The sequence below is a fragment of the Lonchura striata genome, chromosome 6 (assembly GCF_050655825.1).
Source record: "Lonchura striata isolate lonStrDom1 chromosome 6, ASM5065582v1, whole genome shotgun sequence".
Classification (NCBI taxonomy): domain Eukaryota; kingdom Metazoa; phylum Chordata; class Aves; order Passeriformes; family Estrildidae; genus Lonchura; species Lonchura striata.
The window spans coordinates 3,290,108-3,313,340 of NC_140708.1; the positions used below are offsets into that span (position 1 = coordinate 3,290,108).

The 23,233-nt window shown below is 41.5% G+C and overlaps 2 protein-coding genes across 17 annotated transcripts in view; one reads left to right on the forward strand and one right to left on the reverse strand.

Annotated features, from left to right (window-relative positions):
- Positions 1–19,225, reverse strand: part of LRRTM3 (leucine rich repeat transmembrane neuronal 3) — an 80,537-nt gene extending 61,312 nt beyond the window's left edge. For 2 of the 9 annotated variants that reach the window (XM_085583123.1, XM_085583124.1), the window contains exons 1-2: positions 18,793–19,223; positions 16,918–18,449 (exon numbers count right to left, since the gene is read on the reverse strand). In XM_085583123.1, the coding sequence (XP_085439249.1) occupies positions 16,918–18,449; positions 18,793–18,796 (1,536 nt within the window). In that variant the 5' untranslated portion in view covers positions 18,797–19,223. The other 7 variants (XM_021529028.4, XM_021529027.4, XM_021529026.3 and 4 more) reach the window with 6 other exon arrangements.
- The window catches only part of CTNNA3 (catenin alpha 3), a 426,948-nt gene that overhangs the window by 183,953 nt on the left and 219,762 nt on the right, over positions 1–23,233 (forward strand). The gene's annotated exons all lie outside the window — the stretch shown is intronic.

The following is a 23,233-nucleotide window of genomic DNA, read 5'->3' on the forward strand; positions in this document are numbered from 1 at the left end:
TGTTGGCAATGGTAGGAATGATTTTAACCAAAGACATCTGCTCTTAGTGTTATCAGTGAAAAAAGACTATGTTGTGTCCTTCTGGACACAGTTCAAAAGAGTACATTAATATAACTAATTATATAATTAACAGTAACATAATTGTTAAGAGTACATTAATAATGCCTTTGTGTAAATATTTTGCCTTTTATCCTTGGGTTTGTGGTCAATTCTAATTACCTGTTACCAAGGAGGATTAGTTGAAACAAAAATGGTTTGGAGTTTTCTGAGGAAAATGTTTAGGAGCATTTGATTCAGGGGAAAAAGAATTTATTTTAAAATGGCTTATTAAAATATTTTTATTCGCAGTCCATAATTCATCTGTAGAACTTGCTGCCAGACCTCAGTGATGGTAAGGTTTTAGTGGAAATTCTCTATAAAAAGATTTCATTTCTAAGTATGTAATGAGAACACTTACAGGTATGTTATTTGAAGTATAATACGTGATCCACATTCCTGCATGGGTATGTCAAGGGCTGAGACATCATTTTCTAACTATGGTGAGCTGTCTTTTTTCTTCTGGTTTTTTTTGGTATATGTTTGTTTCTACTTGTTATACACAGGTTGCACCCAGTCAGAAAGCCTGCTAGGCATGTCTGATATGACATTTCCTACTGTGATTGTGATACCCTTGGTTCAGGAGAAAGCACAAACATTTCAATGCCCTGTGTATAAATTCCTTCCTTTGTGAGGTGTTGCAATTGTCTGTGCTGATGCAAATACATCCTTGCAGTCTAGGTAGGTTATTGTATCATGTATCATCATGATCTGAGCTTTTTAGCTTTTTAAACAGAGGCACAGTGGAATGAAAACGATTTTCCTGTTGGCATCTGTTCTGGTTTGATTCTTAGTTTCTCCAGGGCCACCTCTCATCCTTTGTGATGCTAGTGGGGTCACCAGAAGTTGGATCAGAATTTTTAACCTGTAAAACACAGTTTATACCTGCCCATCATGGGGAAAAGCAGCCTTTGGCAGTTTGACCCCATCTGGGAATGCAGGAGAATTCTCCTAAGCTGCTGCTGTGGAGGATATGGGGTACAGGGTGGGGTAGCAGCTTCCTGAGTGTAGTCCAGTTTTGGACACATCTTTCCACACGTGTTATTAGTGGTGCAGTGGTGATATGGTCATTACCAGGTGGGTCACTGCTTATTTTCATTTCAGCTGGATTTCATCAGTTTATCATGGACAGGTATGGTCAGTGCTACTTGCTGGTGCTGATGTAAGCACTGGGATAAAAGTGGGTTGTGTTTTAAGGAGAGGGTCTTTTTAAATGATTACCACAGCATCAATATGCTTCTGCTAAGTCATCTCGGGGAGGACAAATATGGTTAAGCAGTAGAATTAATTTTGTCTGGCACTGTGAAAACGAAGTTATTATTTCTACTGACATCAGTTAAAAAGCTTATTAATAATAGGTTGTTAAATGACAAGTATAAAATCTGATTTTAGTCCCTATCTCAGTTTTCAGAAAGTTCTCATCTGAATAGACATTCCCAATAATAATTTCCCAACTTTGTGACTGTACATAAATCTCTGAGCAATCAGATTAGGAGCCACTTTAGAAAAAACAGCCATAATTCACCAAGTGGAGTAAGTATTTTAAAACTAGTAAAATGAAACCCTCTATTTATTCTGGTGGTGATGATTGCTAGTATGAATCTTGTGAGAGTTCTGGCTTGTTTATTTTGTTGGAGGTGATACAATGCTTTTCCATGCAGTCTTGCTCTGCTCTCAGGCATTATGTTTCCCCTAAGTTCTGTAGGCCACCATCATCTGTTTTATATTTGACACTGGAGGAGGAGAGCATGCCAAACCACAACAGGCTACGTGGTGATTATAAGCACTGAGTAATTGTATTTTATGGCTTGACAGTCTATAGGTTTCAAGCAACATTTGTGGAAGTGTGCTGTTATAGGATTAAGGTTATATTTTAGTTTAGAAAATTCTGTACCTTTCTGAATTTGGATGGAGGTGTCTGCTCCCTTGCTGCTGCATGATGCTGTGCTCTCATTTCACATGACTCATGTCTCCCACCCAGCTTCCACTTTCCTTGTGAGTAAGAAAACAGTCAGTAAAATAATGGCTGTGGGGGACTGAGCATCTGCTCCCAGTGCTGCTGTGGCCTGAAAAGAACCCCATTTCTGTAGAAATGGCATTGGTAATGTCTTGCAAAGTGTTTTGAGACCCTCTAATGAAAGGTGCTTCAACATTTTTGATGTTGAGATACTTTAAGGAGTGACATTTATTTCTAATTAGAACTAATTAATTCTATTGTTGAAGCAGCTGAGGAGAAATGTTATAATCTTTAATTTATTAATTGATAGATAACTGACTTGATGAGCTGTTTATTCCAGTTTGGAATTACTGGAAATGTTTCTTTTTCCATATTTAATACTGAAACTCCAAATAAGGAACTATTTTCCAAGTTGATGGCTTTAATTTCTGCGTTCACCAAGAAAATCAATGAAAGAGAAGAGATGTAGAGATCCTACAGAGGATATAATCTGGAAGAAATCTTTATGTCCCTATGTACTAAGTCCTGAGAACATAAACAAATTGAAGGTTAGGAATGTTCACAACAGATATTTGGCTCACTGGGGGACTGACTTGACTTGGAAAAGTGAAAATAATTTGGTGGTTTTTGGCCTCCTTTGGTCTGGGAGGAAGTGGTGGGCAGTGCCCTGCCTGAGCAGCACTGCCTGCATCCTGTGCCAGGCCTTCCCACCTGGAGCAGGAAGCAGGAATGGCCCTGGAGTACAAGGCTTACAGAACTTACTGGGAGCCAGCAGTCTGCAACCCTCAGAAAAACCAACCCTTTTCACACTCTGGGTTGGCTCAAGGCTCTTTTCCCTGAGGAGAATCTGGGACAAGACACAAAGTGTATGATTACCTGTTCTTCACCTACAGGTCAAGGTGGCCTGAACTCCCCAACCCTGATGTATAGGAGATGTAAAGAATCAGTGGTGCCACCTTCCTTCCACTGCAGACTGGCCTGTGGCTCTCTGGTGCAGTTTTGCTGTGTAATAGGAATGAATGGCTCATATTTAATCAGTCAGGCCTTTGATAAACAGAATGCAAAAAGGGCTGTTTATGATGAAACCCTCCTTCTCTGCACTGCTGCCTTACCTTGCACCTTGCACAGTCTTTAGGTTTTATAAATTTTAAACAAAACGAATCTGTAAGTTGAATAAGGGATCCCAGTTTCAACAGGAAAGATGATGCATGTCTGCTTAGGATAATGCATGTCTGTGAGGGTGCAGGTGAAGTGCAGCTGTTAGTGTAGTGCATGTCAGTGTTGCTGTGCAGCTCCTGAGCAGGAGCAGCTGTGTGTCCTGGTGCTGTGGGGAATGGATTTGTTGCAGTCACCACAAGCCAAGCTTATTTAGTGAGGAAGTTCCTAAATGCCAAGGCCTCTTGTCAGCATGACACTACTGTCCTACTTTCATGCCAGTTATTTACAAACTGCAGTATGTGGGAGTCTGTGGAATTCTGCTCACCTTTGGGAATGCTCTGCTGTATGAATGATGTGTGAAGGGTAAACTTTCTGAAACAGCCTCAAAGTCCTTGGGCCAGTGGGCTCTCACTGAGCTTTCTCTTGGGATTTTGTGGCACACTTGCCCTTTGGTAGGTGTTTTTGTCTTGACTTTTGGCTTTTGTCTTGAGTTTCAGTGGACCAGCTTGAGTTGAAGAAAAGGGGAGCACGAAGGTACAAGAGGGATTTCCTGCTTTTTAATAGCAATAAGGTTTTCTGCTGGGTTCATTTGGGTGATAGAAACAAAGATATGAATGTGCTGTCCTAGCCATCCCTCCAGCCTTGATTCACCTTGTCCACTGATAAGAAATCCAGTGTTTGAAAGACAGTCAGGTGTTGCCTACTCAGTGTGACTTGTTGGGAACTTCCTGAACTGGCCATTATCAATCCAGGAGGTATTTCTTTGTTACAAAAGCAAAAAACATCTCTTGTGCATTTACTTAAACTCAAGAAAAAAAATTACTCAATCCTTTGAAATAAATTTTGCCTTAGAGCTAGGAGAAATGACATGGGGACTCAGGAAAAGCTCTTTTGACTTATGCTAAACATTTGCTGTTTTGCTGTATTTTACTCCAGTCTAAACTGTGCAGCCCTGAAGGCTGCAAGCCTGAAACTAAACTCCTGAAATTATAAAAGTGTAAAATAAAGTGAAGGTTAATGGTCACTGGCTTCTTTCCCACAGGCTCTGCAAGCTTTGATGAGTGGAACACTAACAGAATAGGAAGGCATAAGGCAGTTATATATTGTTGCTCTTGCAGTCAGTACTGTCAAGCAAAACAACACTTGCTAAAAAATAACACACCTGCACTGACAGTTATCCTGGGAAAGCTGCTCTTGGAGACTCTGGGACAAGCACTGCTTTGTCCATTACACACTCTTAAACAGAATGAAACTAGCAGAAAGGGCATGTGCCATGATTCTTCACTGGCCTGTGTTGCTTCAGGGGCATACAGAGAGTGTAAAGGTGTTTGCTGAAGTTATCAGGCTGCCCTCAAATCCCTTTCAGTAGGATTCTGCCAGTCCACTTTTGCAAGAGGAGCTCTAATGAATTTGCCCATTGGAAAGAAAAATATGGCTTTAGACAACAGCTTCTTTTCAGTATTTTGTGGGGAGGCTCATTGGAAAGGTAAATGTAAAGCAGATGAGACCTAAGGTGTAACCCTTTTCAGAAGGATGCAGGAGCTGCCAGCTTGCTGGAGACTTCCAGTACTGCTTGGAAAAGATACACAGGCAACCCAGTGAAGGTATGTGCCTAGAGCTTTTGAGTTAGGGGTATGAATCAGAGAATCATAGAATGGGTTGGGTTAGAAAGGCCTTGAAGACCATTTCTTTCCACCCTCCTGCCATGGGCAGGGACACCTTCTACTGAACGAAGTTGCTCACAGCCCTATCTAACCTTGAAACAGAGGATCATTTCAGATTACTGCCAGATATTATCTGGGGGAATGACCAACTGCTCCAACACGGGAAGGAACTGACTCAGATACAGTCAGAGCTGAAACTGAACTAAAGGTGATTAAATTTCAGGTGTCTGTCCACATGTTTTGCCATTATTGGCTAAATGCGCTTTGTAATTATCACAGCGATTTTATGATGTGTAACAGAAATAGAGAGGGGCTGTGTTTTCAAGTAATTTTGTTTGGTTGACTTTGAGGCATTCCTTTCTTCCGGGCTGTTTTCCAAACAGTTTAATGCCCATACATCTGCACAGATTTGCAACCCCCCTCTTGCTGTCACTGGCATTAGCATGCAGCACCCTTCAGTGTGTTAGCAAATGCTACATTGCAGGTGGGTTTCCACAGGATTTCATTCCTGCTCCATCTACTGCCTGGACAGGTTTTCATCAGCTCCTGCACTTCACTGCTTACTCTTTCCCTTCAAAGCTGTTCATTCATTCAATAAAACTGGACATAGAGATTTATGCTGGAAACCACATGTGACAGTCTCTGTGTCTTCTTTGTGTTGGGGATGAAGAGAAGTGGAAGAGGAGGCATTAAATTTTATAAAATAGGTATTAAATTGAAAGAAGGTGCAGGTAAGGGGCATAGGCTACAGATATTCAGAAAAAAATCTCTACAAAAAAGTGTTTTATTTGAAGCCTTTTAAAAAGGGGAAGATTCCTTGTTCCAGCATGTAAATCTTTAATTAAATCCTGAAACAACACTATTAAATAGACACGAAGTGTTCTGTGGTGCTGAGGAAAGGGATCATGGGTTATCCAGCTGCAGCTCTAAGAGCCTGTTATAACCATGCATTTTAATGAACCCATCAGCCCAAGGAATGCTGGCTATACACTGCAGCATCCCTGCCTGCCTGCCTGCAAAACTGTCCCATCCATACACAGAGCACTTCTATTTGCATAGGCCTTTTCAAGTACATTTAAAAAAACCCATTTGGGAGGGATTGATTAATAATTAAGATAGCGTGGAATTAATCTTAGGCAAATCTGCTTCCTTTTTGCAGTGTAAGGAAATGTCTCGACTGTCATATCCATATAGTGACCCAATAAAGCATTAATACCAAAAATTCAATTCTCTGTAGCTAATCAGCATCCTGTTACAGCAGGGCCATCATTTGAATTAGATTTTGTTTTCTCATGCATAATAATTTTTGAACATTATGTTAATTTTCACTAGAAGTTGATGGGATAGGGTTCCTGCAGAGAGTACAAATATTCCAGACTGCTTTATTTTATTGTTTTTTTTTTCCATGTTTGAGCATGAATCACTTCTGTGTACCTCACTTTATTTACTTGATCAATGAGTGTTCTCTGTGGGGGGAAGCAATTGTGAAAATGTCTCTAACATTTCTTTGTTCCTGGATGCTCACTTGCTGCTGGAGCTGAAGTTGTAAACAAGGCTTTACAGGGGCACAATGCAGTAGAAATTCAAGGGCACCTAGTACATTTAAATGTAGCTCTTGGATTTTCTTTTTCTTTCTGTGAACTATCTAATCAAGAGAGGAGAGGAGCTCAGACTGAAGGAAAGAAAGTGACTAGACTGGGAGAGAGAAATCTAAGGAAGAAATCAAATAATGATATTTTTCCTTTCAGTGAGAACTAAGCCTGATCTAGGGGTTTTCTGCAACTGGGATTTTCCCTTAATAAGCCTCCCTAAGGTTATAGGCAGAGATGGGAAATACTGTAGTCTGTGAAAAGGATCAAAATTCATATATCCTGATGTTACTTAATTGAAATTAAATTTGCAAGTTTTGGATACCAGGGATATATTCCTTTAACTCTCATGGTCTCCCCTAGCCTGCTGTAGTACATCCTTAGTTCTGTAAATCTCTTTCCAGTGCTCTTATGAGCTAATTTTAATAGGGGATCCATAACAATTCATTATAAAAAATACATAAGCTCAGGCATGCTTTGCAGTCAGCCATTAGTGTTCATCCTGTTTGATGACTTAAAATGCCAGCAAGTTAAGGTGAAGTACCATTCTGACAGTATCCCCTACTTCAGGATAGGGGGTACTCCTCTTCTAGGAGCCTCTGGCTTAGGGAAGGAGGGCATCCATCACTCCTGGAGGTGCCTGTCAAGCCCCACTTATGTACACAAGCACATTTACAAGCAAACAAGATTATTTTGGTATCTTTCTCTGTTGATACTGGGGTGTTGACATAAATGTGGGACACTTTCAGAATATGCACTGGGTGGAAGTAATGAGGACCTGTAATAAATTCTCACTACAGAATCTGCAGGAGCATTTTCTTTTCATCATCTCATTAACGACTTAGAGCCATTAACAGCTTAAAATGCTGAGTAAGGATTTACATTTAATTTAAGTCTTCTCTTCTTAGCTGACAAAATGTATTTTACAGACTTGATGGATGTAATTAGTGTGATGAGGCTTTAAAAGAAATTAGCTTGGTTAAATTTAGAATTTGCCATGTCAGTTTATACATGAAGCCAAAGCATACGTATCAGTATTTCTGTGGCATTGGAAAATTGCATTTTATTAATATTACTGATATATAGACGTTTTTAATTTATTATACCAATACAGTCCAAGTCTAACATGCTTTCAGATTTGACAGTGCAATCCATTATGCTACAATTTCAAATTCTTTTATACTGCTTTTGCAGTATAAAAGACCTTAACATTATGTGCTATGGCTGCAGACCAGCTGTCCTTTGGATAGTAAGGAATTATGTGTAGCTGCCTAAGTTCCTGTGCTTTACTAAACTTCCATAAAAGCAGACCTCTATGGAAACTGCTGGACTTCAGTACCTGCAAACTGAGGGCAGCTCCATTGCCCTCACTGCCCTTTTTCCCTGCAGCGTTACTGCTTTCTGCTCAGCCTGACTCAGTGCTCAGGATTCCCATGTGGAATGTTTTCCCTCATACCTTCTGTGCTTGTTGTTTCCTCACTAGAAAAATGAAACTCTTGTTTGTGCTGCCAGCAGCAGCAGGGATGGCTAGAAGGTGTTGTCCAGTGTGCTTGGAGTGAATTTGTTCTTTAATGAAGGATGAGTTTCTGTCTGGTAATTGGAGCTCCTGAACTCATGCCATAATATTCCTGGATTTGCCTGCAGGCCTGCATTTTGTGTCAGAAGTGTAACCTGGGAACTGTTGTTGAAGATAAATGAAAGTAGAGACAACAAAACATTTAGTCCCCAAAGCAGCCAGCCTGTTTGACAGCCTGCTTGTGCTAGGTACAGGTAGGAGTTCGCAGAGGAGCTGCCATCCCTGCCTGGAGGGATCCTGCTCTGGAGGAGGGCAGCCAGGCCATCCCAGTGTGAGTCCAGCCCTGAGCGCGCGGGGCGAGTCCCATCGGCGGTGGCTGCGCAGGCACAGCGGCTGTGTCTGGGCAGCTCGGGTGGGATGGAGGAGCTGGGGGCCTGCAGCAGGGTGGGATGGAGCTGGCTGCTCTGAGGATATGACTCATCTCACAGATGGCTGCAAGGCTAAGGCTGCCATCTGAAAGCGGCAGATTACAAGAAATAGTGCACTGCCAACAAAACTCGCATGTGCTGGAATGGTTATTTGATGGTAGTCTTTTTTGAAGAGGAAAAGATGATACTTTTCTCCTAATTTGACTAAGTGTTTTTGTATAAGATTACTATGATTGTTATTAGTGGGGAATATGGGGAATAAACTCTTTTAGGTAAAAAAACAAAACAACAAAACAACAAAAAACCAAACAAAAAAAAACCCCAAAAAACCCCAGACTTGAGAACCTGTAGCTGTTTTTTAAAGTTAACCATAGTAGATTATCTTCTGAGGTGAATTCTCTGTAACTGCATGCCAGGAATTAGTGGTCAGAAGGCAGTTCCCCAGGTAACAACATTCTTTTTCAACATGCAGCCCTCTGAGTGTTACTGAGGTAGGTCTGCCCCACCTGCACCTCACTGAGTTGCAACTGTTCCCTGTCCCTTGCAAGAGGATTTGCCAGCATCTCTGGGGAGATAATTGTTTAGAGTAGCTTCATGGAGCTGGCCAGAGCACTTCGTAGACCCTTGAGAGTCTTGTACAAATGTCCAGTCTGGGGAGAAATAGAGAGGAGATAATGTTTTGTAACAAAGGTTAAGTGCTCGACCGGTGCAACAAATGGGTGAGATTTGGGTGTTTAAATTCCAGTTTGAAGTTTTGAAAACCTTTGCTACAGTCTGTTTTAAAATAAACAGGATAATCTGTAGGAGACTGAAAAAAGAGTTACAGCACACTAATTAAGATGAACTATGAAGTGTTTTTCTGTTTGACTTCAGTCTGTTGTAAACTATGTTCCTTTTTTCTACTTATATCATCTGCAGCTTTTGCACAACTGAGTACAGGCCAAATAGATGCTTCTGCAATGTTAAACAATGCATTTTAACAAAGAAAAGCAAACGAGACAGTGTGTATCCTAGAACATATATTATGAAGTCTGTATTTTTGGAACAAGGAATCAATTTCTGATGGTTGTGTTTTCAGTGGATTTATATTACTAATGTATTACTATTGCTTATTAACTCCCCTGGGGTGTTCAGTGTTTCCAGCTCCTCCACCTCCAGCTGTTTGTAATCCCAAGGGCAGCACAGGGAGCAGCTACCAGGGCAGCTGGGATGCCCAGCTTTCATTGGAGATCCTGGCTTGTCCCTTGGAATGTTTGGGACACCTTTTCTCCCCTGACTCAGAGCTGAACCAGAAAGGGCATAGTAATCTCATTACGTTAGTTTGGAGTCTATTTGTGAGTTTTGCAGCCTTTAGGGAACTGGAAAATCTGAATGCCCAAAGAATCAGAACCATGAATTCTACAGTGCTAACTACTGTAGCCACTCGGTAAAGAACTGGCATTCAAACATTCAGTAAATTGTTCCTGACCATAAAGGGCACGTGTAAGAGCCAACAGCACAACCTAGGATTGCCATGAAGGTCAAAATAAATGCCAGGAGGATGTGCTCAGCTAGAATAATGTACATGTTACCTGTTAGCATTATCTCACCATTTCTACAGCTGTTGGAAATAATCACGTAAGAAACAATAAAAATAAGATGGAATATGTTTAGATTTTTTTCCAATGCCAGCTCAGTCCCACATCTTTGGAAAGAATGTCTTACATTATAGAAAGGTATTCTTTTCCTTTCATTTATTAAGGTATGAAAGAAAAGAGAAGTTTTTTTGTTTGATGTCTAAAGATGCCAAGAACCTGACAGTAGCAACTTAAAAAAAAAGTTTAAAATACTTCCAAGAGGTGCAGAAATATTTATTTGACATTCCATTTTTATCTGTCTGTCTATCTATCTATCTATCTATCTATCTATCTATCTATCTATCTATCTATCTATCATTCTATCAGTCAATCATTTTGTATCTTCCAGTTTTTGTAAGTTCTGGAAAAGCTGAGTGACCCTTCCTGGCTTTTTACTAGTGCTGTAGCCCACATGCAGTCCTTTCCCTGAGTTTGTTTCTTTTTTCCATCTCTCAGTATAATTATGGACATGAACAGAGATGCCTATGAAAATGCAGTGTTTTCTTATTAGTACACCATACTGTGGGATAGAGTGTCAGTATAACCCTTGGCAAGTATAGGGGGTACTGCTGGATTTCAGGTGAGAATAACCAATGAAGGTTGAGTTCATGGTGGCAGCTTCTGCAGGCTGCTGCCACTGTCACTGCAGTTAGGTTTGCTTTCTTCTGGCATTAAGGAATTGGGGTCCTGAGAGACTGACCTGGCTGGGTAGTGGGTTTGTTAGTTTTGGGAGGAAATGGATTTGCACACAGAACTGAGCAGGTGATTTCCCCTCAGTGCTGTAGTGAAGCACTGAACCTTGTAATGCATTTCTGTCCTGGTTTGGGGGGTAAGCAGGTGAGTAATTAAGATACTTTGTTTGTCATGTGTCCTTGTGATATATTAATAGACTTTGTCACAAAATGCTGGGAAAGTTGGCAAGGTTAAAATATAATTATGAAGTCATACATGGTCTCAGTGCTGGTGTTGGAAAATTCAGCCTTCAGGCAGGAGTGTAAACTGTGACGCATGGGCAGTGAGTGGGTCATGAACACAGGAATGGAATGGCTTTAGTGGTTAAGAGGACCCATGAGGGGTTTTTGGAGGACTTTTTTTCAAGATTACACCTCCAGTCATTCAGTTGCTTTTTGGCAAACAAAGGAGTTTGTGAGAAACAGTAATAAACAGTAAAGTAAAGAATGAAATACTTTGTTTTGTTGAAGAGTTTGGTTGATTTTAGTGATGAAGAATCTTAAACTTGTGAATTTTCACATGAATATCTAATATTTCCTGTAACAGTATCAGTAGGTCCTTAAGCTCTTTAGGAAGAAGTTAATAAATAGGAATTAACTAGCCTTTTGACCCTTCTCAGTAAACAATGCTTATTTTTACATTAGAATGCCAGTGCTGTGGTCATTATGGTATAACAGCATGAGCAAGACAAGACTTGCAGGGAGATGTGATTTCTGTGATGGATTGGTTGTATAAAAAGATAGTGCCTACTTGCAAATCTATTTTCATTCCTGCTTTTATGATACTTGTGCTCATTCCAAATGAGATTTGCACATTCTCTGGTAGGTGAAACGTTGGCCATCAGCTCACAGCTAATTGTCCCAGCGGGTCTTGGATAAAAACCTTTTTATTCCATTATGACCTCCTTGGTGATGTGCTCATAGCTGTTGAGCTCAGACATGTTTTACTGCTTGTGTGCCCTGCTGTGTCCTGTTGGTGGTGATGCCAGGGAAGAGTTTGGCTGTAATCCTGAGAATCACACCACAATCAAAAATTTTGTCCCACTGTGATGATACCCACTCTCAAAAGCCTTGCTAGGAATGAACAGCAAAGCACCAGAGCATGGACTGATAGGTGACCTCCTAGAGCACCTGAAGCCATCAAAAGCCAGAATTACAACTGCATTTCCTCCAGTTGGAGTGAAATGAGTTCCTGTGCACCTCTGAGGGGGCAGTGAAATCTGAATCTTATCAACAGAGCTGTAATGCTGACTTCATGGTCTTCTCTCCCTCACTGTGGGTTAGGATCATAGCAGGAGCATTGGCACAGAGTTGCTGAGACCTATTGTAGTCACAGTAAAGTGTTGCAGAGGTTTTGCCCAAGCAAATATGCTGCATATTCATGTCATATTTACCACTATGTAACTTTGCTGCTGTATGTGAATTTGATCTTCATTGTTTGCTTCTTGTCTCTTTGGAAATTTTGTATTTTTGAGAGGAAGTCCTTACTTGGACTTGTTCCCAGGTATTGAGTTGCCCTTCTTTTAATGTCTAATAATATCTTTCATTATTATAAACGAAAAAAAATTTTTTTTTAGTCTTCTGTTGTTAGGAGGTTGAATTGGCCTGAGTTTATTTTCTAGTCTAGTAAAGTGTTTTCTAAATAAGAAGTTCTAAACCAGTGGCTGCAAACTTATTAGAGCTCCTTGTATACTCCTTGCCTTTTTCTGGCAGTAGTGATTTACACACTGACCATTTCCTGGAAGTTTTCATCTACTCTTACTTTCTTCTCTGTATTCACTACATGCAGGTTATGGCTCCTGTACACAGAGCCAAGGGTTTGATCTCCTGTGTGAAACAGGATGCAAAGACAAACACATCTCTGTGGGAATTGATTTATGCAGGAGATACCTGTGATTAAGCTCCCTACCCACTGGATGTCACTATTGTTCCACAGAAATTCATCCATGGAATATTTATCTAGCATTGAGGGTTGACAGCAAAGACCATTTGCTTGCAGCAAACTGAAAATTTCTAATTGTATTTGCAAGAATACTGTACATTTGTGTTCACTTTGCAATTGAATTTTATATGAAGATTACAATTTTATAGTAATAAGAAAAGGGAGCTTTGCCAAACCTTCAGCTCTGATGACTCTGGAAGTGCAGATAGTGAGTCATGAAAACCAGCCAACAGAGAAGCTTGCAGTCATTATACTCAAGCCACTTGTTCTCATTATTATTCTCTTACTCTGCAGTTGCTGGAGGTGATCTCAACATAGTGAATGAACATTACCAGTCTCCTCAAATTTGCTTAGTACATCAGTTATTTTCTTTTCCCAAAGATGTGCATTCTATGTGGTGTGTTACTCCGAAATAGCACTTGAATATTCCAAGAGCTGGTTCTCTGAGAGGCCAAGCAATCCCCAGGTGAGGAGGAGATCTGGCTGTGAGGAGCTGGGTTACACTGCCAGTACTCAGCCTCTGTGTGATCCAGCAAATTACCTCAAATCTCTCACGTCTGTTTGCCATGATCTCTTGTGTCTCACAGAGAAAGTCCTGGCCACCCTTAAAATTTTTGGGGTGCTACAATAAAATGAAGCAGTCTGGTGATTCTACCTAACATTTGTCTCAACATTGTCTAAATACATGTAGCTGTCAACCCAGTGAAAATGACAATGGGCATGGAAGAATCCTGCACTTTGTATGCAGCTTGAAAAGCCCTGGTCTTCAGTGGTAGCCCCAGAACACCATACATGTCCCAGGAAAAGGAACAGTAAATTACTAAAAATACCAAAAATGTACAGGGGAAAAAAAAAAAATTTACAAACATCTTCAAGACCCATTGCTGCTCTCCTAAAATTGGAATATGTTGGTGGTATCAGCTCCATTAAAGAGGAGCCAAGTCATTGGAGGCATTTGGCCACATCTCCTTCCTCAACTGAGTGCCTAAAATGCTTGTGTGAAGGCTCACAGGTTTGTGAGAGGCATGACAGCTGCTGTGGCTCTTACTTCGACATCCTCTGAAGATTGCTTGGCATCACCCCAGTGAGATTTTAACAGTTTTGTGAGACTGGCACCAAACTATCCAAAAACCAAGACAAAGTGGGATCAAGATTTTAGATACTGGAGAGAAGAAAAGGAGAGATTTCTTTGCTATAACCTTTGAGGCTTCAGCACTTGATTTGTATTCAGGACAGGGGCAGCCTTTCATGGGGACTGAAAGTTGCTCAGCTAAGACTTAAGTCATTCCCAGCAGATTATTAGAATTTGTGGATGATGTCCTTGCCACCCAAAACAATTCATTTCTGGAGTGTTTCATTTGACAGTGGTGATGCTCAGTTTTGCTAAGTTCATGTGGGTTTTGCCTGCATGAAAATGTGGAGTTCATGATGTGTTTTAAGGTGCTGTGGAGCTGGTTCAAAATGTTTTCTTAGCCATAGGCACCGGAGTGGGATTTAAAACCTTGGCTTACAGGACTTGGGCTATGCACAAGGTCCAGAGAGTTACACTGGGTGTTTTTTGTGTGTGGACAGCCAGTGGCTGCATTGCCAATGACAATGGCAACACACCGACCCACGTGTTTGGAGATACCTGCAGCTGGAGTTCTCAGGCAGTGAGTGATTGATCTGAGCATGTCCGTGCATGAATACAGGTGAGAGATTTTTACTGTATTTTTGTTATCCACCCATGATTCATGGCAGACTGGCCTTATTTCCTTCTTCATGCTTATAATTGATTATTCAAAGGGAGCTGGTGATGGTTTTACAGGTATCACTTTCTGAAGGACTTTGTGGATTGGTTCTTGCTAAGTGATTATGTTTAGAACAAGGCATTAAAGAAATACTAAGCATATTAAGTCCAGCTCAATTATAGACAACTCCCAGAATCACAGTCCATTAAGAGGTTTTAGATGTATTGAATATTTTTGAATAACAAAAATTCTAAAGTAATAGTATGAAATTATTTTCTGATTACAGTTAGCACTGCTAAAATGAAATATAAAAATTTAATTTCATTTTTATGTGTATTTATACTTGTACACACACACACGTGTGTGTGTGTGTGTGTGTATGTCTTATGTATATATATATGAACATCCATATGTTTTGGGGTAAATCTCTTGTGTTTTGGCTGTGCCTAATGTTAGTCACCACTGCAGAGATGAAAGACAGGGATGGTTCTTAACATGAAGTTTATAGCAAACTCTAATGCTTCAGTACAGAGATAACCAAGACATGCTGGTAGAAAACTGAATCCTATAGTAGCTAGGATAATTAAATGTGTATTGACTTTTTAATAGCAACTTCCAAGGTGCAACTGAGGTGCAGCTCTGCTGTGCTGCTGAAGTGTCTCAGGCACTGGCACTGTTAATGGTGTGGGGAAATGGGGTCTCTTGCAGGGCTCAGTACAGGCTCCAGCTTCCACCCTCAGCTGTTTCCTCACTACACTCCTCGAAAATGAGAATGTTTTCATTCCATTAAAAAAACCCCAGCCCAACCCCTTTCAAGTGTATTAGTTCTTTTAAGAGATGTTTCTAGCTTTGTTTTTGTGTATCGAGTATGTTTCAAGGTGATTTGCTGTGATTGGGTTTTTTCAGTAACAATTCAGGAGAACCTTCTGTTAAAGGTTTGCTTTTTCTAATCTGCTGCAGTGAAACTGCCTTGTAGAAATATTCCATCCCAAGTTATTGAAGACGTGCAGTTTAAAAAGCCAAATCAAGCTGCAAAATGGAGATAATTAAATTAGTGACTTCTATAAAGGTGCTGCTGTATTGTTTCATACCCTCCCTTCCTGATAATCAAAATAAGAGGTATGATTTATTTGCAGATATGGGAGATATTATATTCTTCTGCAAAATACATGATTTTGGGAGGAGGAAGGCAGAGAACAGCTGGGTTACAAATCTGTATTTTGCCCAGAACCACTGGTCTATGACTAGACATTAAAATTGAGTATATATATGAATTCTGTAATGTCATTAGGGTTTTGGTGAGAGAGGAAAATGATTTGTCACTGATTTGTGTAAAAGGATTTTTGTGTGTACTCCTCTCACATCAGTGAGTAACCAGTTTTCTCTGAGAGCTCTTTGCAGCTGTATGTCTAAAATGCACAGTGTTTGGCATTTTAAATGATGAAGCTTTATTTAGTTATTAGAAGGACACTCTGCAAAACATAGCACACAACCTTAGCAAGCCTAGCCCAGCCAGTAAACAGAAATAGAAGAAAATGACGGATTTTAATTGTTTCCTCAGCTACATTAATGCCTTTGACAGTCCTGAAAAGAGAATTCCAAATGAGAGCTGAAACAAATGTGTGCAGGAAGTGGTCTTGCTTTTGCTGCTGCACATTTGAGTTCCTCTAATTGCACCAATAAGGAATTTCTGCTTCTCATCTAATGAATGCCTTTTGACTATTTTCTGAAAGGCAACTGGATGTAGGGATAAACACTGGCACCTTTTGTATGAAATCACATAAGCAGGTTTCAATTGCTAGCTATTGGCCCTAGAAACATGGTGGTATAATGCAGTACAGTAAATACCACTGTACCTTTTTATTTTTAATTTTTTTATTAAGCCCAGGTTTCCCTCTGTTTTGCCTCTGGTGGGACACTTAAGAGTGCTTTTTAGTCTCTCTTGTGTTGGGCAGCAATCAGGAATTTTTTCAGAGCTATTCCTGCACCATCTCTATCTTCAGGCAACTCAGAATTCATATGATACTACAGTACCTGGATCTTTGCTTCTTTCTGGGCTCAAAAAGTGAGTTTTAGAGTAAGGACTGGAATTGGGGAGGCAGAGGGGGACACCCTGAGTTTGATTTTTTTATCATTGTTGTAATTTTTCTCCCTAAACAGAGGCACAGTTGGTGCAGGTGCAGTGGATTACTTATAAAAGAAGTTTTCTATTTAAAAACAAGAGAGACTTTAATGAGATCAGTAGAGAGTTTGTACAATAGGTATTGTATTAAACCAGAGCTCAGGCTTCACATTGATTGCGGTATTTAAATTTCAATGAGTTGATTATGTATGAGAGTAAAATGACCAGTATTATGAATGTACAAAAAAGGGACATGGAAGAGCTGTGCCAGAAAAGTGAGAAAAACGTTCCCTTTATAGTCCCTAGAGTTCAATAAAGCACCACTATTTCCCAGCTTTTAAAAGCTCTTTTATCACAATGGTTCATACCTCGCATTCCCTGGAGCCTGATTTGTTATACGTGCAGGGTCCTGTTCCATTCAGCAGCATCTCAGTGGTTTCAGTGTTGGTAGGTTTGTAATCTACATAAAATTCCTGTGTGCTTGGAGTCATTTGCTTCAGCGACTGTCTTTTCTTTTTCCTGTGCCTTCGCATGAGAGAGCGCTGCTGCAGCTGCTTCATGCTGGCAGGGTAACGCTTCCATGACACATAGATCACCAGCAGGATCACCAGCACCGACAGGAAGAGAGCCACGCTGCCTGCTATGATTTTATGGAAGGAGATGTGTTCTGTGTCGTGCTCGGGCTCAGAGCTGGCTTCGGTGGCTCCCATAGTTGGGGGCAGAGGGGGCTTGCTGTCGTGTTTAGGCCTGGTGAGTTTTGGTTTAAACGTTGGCTTTGGGAGAGCTCGTGCTAGTTCAAACCTTTCCGTGGTACTCTTGCCACAGATGCTGTAGTTTTTCACCGCATCAATAACATTCACCCCTTGCAGCTCTTTGGGGCTGGCACAAATAATTGTATTTTCCCTCAGCCCTTTAAAACTCTTTAGCCAGTTTACCAGAGAGCAAATGTTTCTGCTGCATTCCCATATATTCCCGGCAAGGCTGATGTCATTGAGAGATATCCAAGAATCCAAAATTTCTTGACCAATAAATGTGAGCTTGTTTGAATCCAGGTTGAGGCGCTGTAAATTGGGCACACACTGAAAAACACTAGGTCCACTGAAAGCTTCTATTTCATTGCCAGATAAATCAAGTCTTTGTAATGAGCTCCAGGTCCAGGACATAGTTTGTCCTATCACACTGATTTTATTCCACTGTAAATAAAGGTTTTGAAGGCTGACTAGCCTTGGAAAAAGTGCCAGGTTGAGCTTAGAAAATTGATTGTGCTCCAGATGAAGCTCTTTCAGTCTGATCATACCTGCAAAGACATTCCTTGCTAAACTCCGGATGCGATTATAACCCAGGTCCAACAGTTCAAGGTTCCTACAATCTTGAAATATTCGAACAGGGATGGTTCTTAGGGAATTGGACCGCAAATGTAAACTCAGCAGCTTCCTTAAGCCCCTGAACTGTTCAGATCCCAGAGACTGCAGCTGATTGTATGACAGATCCAAATTCCGGAGATTTGTCACAGGTCTGAAGGTATTATTAAGAAAATAGGAGATTCTGTTGGAACTCAAGATCAACTCTTTTAGTCTGCGTATTCCACTGAAAGCATTTTCGTCAATATTGCTGATGTGGTTATGGTCTAAATAGAGCCAGGTGAGTTGATTAAGACCTTTAAATTGATTGTATTTTAGTTTTTGGAGGCTGTTATATCGAAGGGACAAACCTAAACAACCAGCAGATATACTTGAGGGAATCTCCTGCAATTTCTGAGATTCACAATATACCATTTTGCCTTCACACCTACAGCCCTTAGGGCATCCTCGTTCAGCAGAAGAAAGCATTGTCAGTAATACAGTAGGGGCTATTACCAGAGCTACAGCTGATCCGCTCAGTAGCCTAATTACATTGAAACCTGGAAATAAAAACAACTTAGAAAAGTTATCCCCCCACACATCAGTCATTTTTTTCAATCATGCTAAAATCTCTTACTTCAGCAATAATTTACAAAGCCCTAGCTTGACTCGACTACTTTTCACATTGGGTTTTTTTTTAAACTCATCTATTTTTTTTTTTGTTGTTGTTGTTTTAAGAATACCTCGATATAAGTACTGAAAAACAGTTGGGTAAAAGGTGTAATCCCTAAGCCATTTAAGTCTAATAACAAATCACATCAAGGTAAGTTTATGGAGTAATTAAAGCACAGGCTATGCAGTAACTATGAGCTATAAATTAAAAAGGTAACATGAAAAACATACCCATCCTTTGTGTTGTTCAAAGGTCGTCCTTAGGTCTTTTGTTTTTTGCTTAGTGTGCCACAAGCATGGCAGCCCCTGTCAGCTGCACTGTAGTGAGTCAGGGCTCGCTGACACCCAGGAAGAAAAACTGGACCCCTTGGGAGATGGACCGATTTTGGAACATTATTCTTTGCCAGCCGCGCAGAACACTCCAAGAATTAATCAATCCCAACACAGCATCCGCAGAAAAATGTCAAATTCTTCCTAGGTAATAGGATCTTCACGGATATTACGGTCTTGCATCTTTCTAGTTAGGAGCTGTCTTTTAGAAGGTGGCTGTGGAGGAGAGCATGTTGGCCGGCGCTGCCCGCGGCGCTCAGCTCCGGGCGCGGCCGCCGCCCTCCATGGGCCCGCGGCTCGCTGCCGGCCGGGCGCGCCGGCTGCGGGGAGCCGGGCCCGGGACGCGGCTCCGGCCCGGGACGCGGCTCCGGCGCGGCCGCGCTCGCATGCCGACAGCTCCGGCCGGCTGTGGCGGGCTGGCGCCGGGCGCTGCCTTATGTAAAGCTGCCCCCAGCGGCAGCAGCACCGCGGGCATGTGCAGTGCTTGCCTTCCCTTGCAAATGAGCGCGCTCTCTCGGGGGAGCGGGCGCCGCTCGCCGCGCGGTGGGCAGCTCCGTGCGCGCTGCCGAGAGGTGCCGGACTGCCCGGCCCGCTCTGCGTGCTCGTCAGAGCTGCCCTGCATCCCTGAGCTTCAGAGCTCAGCGGCAGCTGCCGAGACTTTCGTCTTAGGGGCTGACGTGATGTTTGGAGGACATACAAATTTCTGGTCGGAAAGATTTTTTTTTTTCTTACTGCATTAGACGTAACCTTTTTGCAGCCACTCACTATTTTCCAGTGAAGTATCAGACTCCTCAGTATGTCTCTTACCAAGTGCTTTAGAATGTACTCTATTTTTTTCAGCGTGTAAAATGTTTTTGGGGTTGACATTTTCCATTTTTGCTTTCTTCTTCTCTGTTAAAAGGCTCAGTGCCAGGAGGTTAGAAGGGAGTACTGTGCTCATTTATTTCCCAACTCGCTGTCACTTTGTTCCACAACACTAACACTTCAACCACTGGCTTCCAGAACCTTTACAACATAGCGACTAAGCAGCTTGGTGTAGTACCGTAATGAGGTGAATTGTTTTTATTGTCGTTCAGCTCATGGACAGGATTTTACGTGAAGGTACAATAATGCTGAGCTTTTTATATGTGTGATGCTCTACAGTTGTCAGATACTACCAAGAGAGCCACCTTGTCTCTCCTTTATTTTCCCTTCTTCTCTGCATGCTGTGGGGAAAGAACACATCCTCTCATCTGGGCAGAGCAAGGGTAAGATGGTGTTGCAGCAAATCCACCATGGCAGCCTCCCTTCACTGAGAAATATGTGATCACAGATGATGGTGGGCAAGTGGAAAATCCTGGCTCTTTTTTGTGTAAGGATGGGCAGGGAGCTGGAAAGAATTGTACTGCTCCTTAAAAGAGGAGTGCAGAGTGCAGTCCTCAAAGGCAGCCAGACAGTGCTGAGAACTGCCTTGCCTTTCTAGGGGTGAATCCTGACCCTTGGAATAATGTGCTCTGGCTTTTCCCTAATTAGTCACTGCTGTGAGAATAGGATAACTTAAACTGAGGTGAAACCTAAAATTTTCCAGGCATTAAAATGCCACCTTTGCTAGTACTTAGGCTGTGAATGACCTCAGTAATCCTCCCACAAGTATTAATGCACCAAACCAGAGTTCCCAAATGAGGAATGTAGTCATTCCTGGCTAACAGCTACTAACATCTTTCTTGTCAGAATTATATTCCTGCATTGTGGCACATTCTGTGAGAATTCTTTTTGGGGCAGACTAGTGGAGAGGGAAGGGGTTAATTGCTCCATTAATCTTTGTCAGTGTCACCATCTCCCATGCTCTGCTACAGCTTGTTTGGGGCTCTGCAGTCTGGTCTGTAGGGTCGAGGAGCAGTGACAAACTGCAGAGTGCAGTGGGAACTGAGCTCTTCTGCTGACAGCAGTGTCATGTGCCAGTCTGGTGTCCTGGTACAGGCTTTCCATCACTGCCTTGGGGTGTCTCTGTTCTTGATGGAGCAGGAAGAAGACAGTTCAGACCTTTGGTAAGTCAATTTGTTGTTCAGAACTGCTGCTCTTCCTCTGTTGACAGTAGATGTCTGTGAGAGGTAAACTGTTTATTGAAATGACTCTTTTAGGTTCCTAAACTTAAATGGCCTGAAACTAGGTCTGACTCTTCACCTGGTTCAAACACAGCATGCAAAATTTCTAATAACATCCAGATCCTTTCTCCTGAATATTTGGTGCAACTTAGTGTACAATCGGCACTCAGCCTTCTTCTCAAGCTTAGCCTGTTCTGTGGCTTTTCCTTTTTGTTACTCTCTCTCCTCCACCTTGGTTAAGGAATTAACAAGTAAGTTCTTGGCCACCATGAATCAGCAGACCTTCAGCAGCTTTCCTAGGATTTTAATAATTGCCAATATACTGGACTAATAAGAGGGAACAGCCACTCCTTACCAAGAGTTATTTTCATTTTTCTGGAAGGGGTGAGACATCAAGATACGAACAGAGAGAGCCTCAAATCTATGTTAATGGATTGCCAAATTGAATTTTCTTTACTGAGATCCTTTTTGAATTACACAAGCAGGAAAAATGCCAGGGTTTTTTAAAATTACATTTCTGTATACAGCAGAATAAGTTCTTTTCCAGTTGTGAAAATAAAGCTCCCAGTATCAAACAGATGCCAGTATGAAACATTTCTTATAAAATTTCAGGTCAATCTGGCCATATAGACGATGACAGATAGAGAATGAAGTTAAAGCTGTGTTTTACATAAGAAGATACCTTTGCCTTGTGTCAGCTACACCTTGTCTATCAGTGCACCCCTATGGGGTAACCATTCAACTCAGGGAACTGGGAAACGAGGCCTCGAGGCCCACGTGCTTGGCTTCTCTTTTGGGTGAGCTGTGGATAGCTTCCCTTAGAACTAATCCCTTAACTCCCAAGTGCCCAAAACCCAGGAGTCTGCTGATGCCTTGGTGTGAATTTAGCCTGTGCTCTGTGTCAGTTCTCTATCCATTCTGCAGGACAGCTGCTGTAGGCTCCCCTCTGTATCACTGCCAGGCAGCCCTGCCTCCTGTCCAGTCCTGGAGCAGCAGTTCCCAGGTGGGAGCAGGAGCCAGAAGGTGCAAGTGACCGAAGTCCTGGTGACTACATGCTGGCTGAACTTCCTGTTGTGCTCAGGAACGTTATTCCATCTGCCTGACAGAGAAGTATTTTAGCCTGTTCTGCAAAGAAACCTCTTCAGAGAAGTATTTTATTTATTTGTGTAGTCTTGAACACAAAGTTCAAGTCTGTGTTTTGGGGTTTCAGCCCTAAAAATAAACTGAAATACCATAGAACCTGAGATGCTTTGAGTTTTATGTCTCCACGACCTCTCTAATTTTTTTCCTGAGCTTTTTCTGAGGAGAAAATGGCATAGATCAGGAAATACACTGGCAAATGTGTTACTAGATATGTCTTAACATCCATCCAGTTGAAAAGAGATGTGTTGGGCACAGCCTGTGATAAACACATAATTTTCTTTGTCTACACAACAGAGAAGTTCAAAGTTGTTTGGAAATTATACACTATGCTAAGGTAGTGATAGTCCATGTGTTTCTCTTGGTGCTAAACTTTCAGTAGGTTTTTTATCTGGGTATTGTTCTAGATTAATTTTACTGCCATCTGATTTTGCACTAATTTGCTTCAATTTAATTTCATGTTTGTTTCTGGGTTTTCTTAGGTGGTTAAATGATAGTGTATTTTCTTTTTCCATTAATTCTGGCTGAGTTCTCTGTACCTGGATGCAACTTCCCTATGGAAAGCCAAAATAGTAAATGGTGAAAGGTGGCATTCACTGTGAAAGCCTGTTCCTCTGCAGAGCTGGCTTGGAATTGAAACTTTGCACAGAGCAAAAGGGAATCAGCAAATCACGCATTTTTTAGGAGTATGAGAAGGCACCTGTAATAGCCAGGTACATCTGTTTGCTAAGTACATTTAAAAAGGAGGGGGTGACAGGGAAGTGATGCAAACTTCCCAGAGTGTAAGAAACCAGCTGCTGGTGGGATTCCATGCAAACCAATCTAAAGCCTTCCCCTGTTCTGTTGCATGATTCACCTTCGCCTTCCTCAGGTTATTCTGTGCTTACTCTTTAAAGTCCATTTAAAGATGATGTTACAGAGAAGAAAAAAGAAAAAAAATTGATAGGTTTCTGTTACTCCTGTAAGAAGTACATTCAAGAATGCAGTCTGAGCTTTTCTAGACACAGGGCATTATATTCATAGAACACAAATTTTGGAATTCAGACCAGACCAGAATACAGCTTCTTTTCTGCTCACACACAGAACTCTCAGGTCTGGGAGTGCCTTTATGTGTGAAT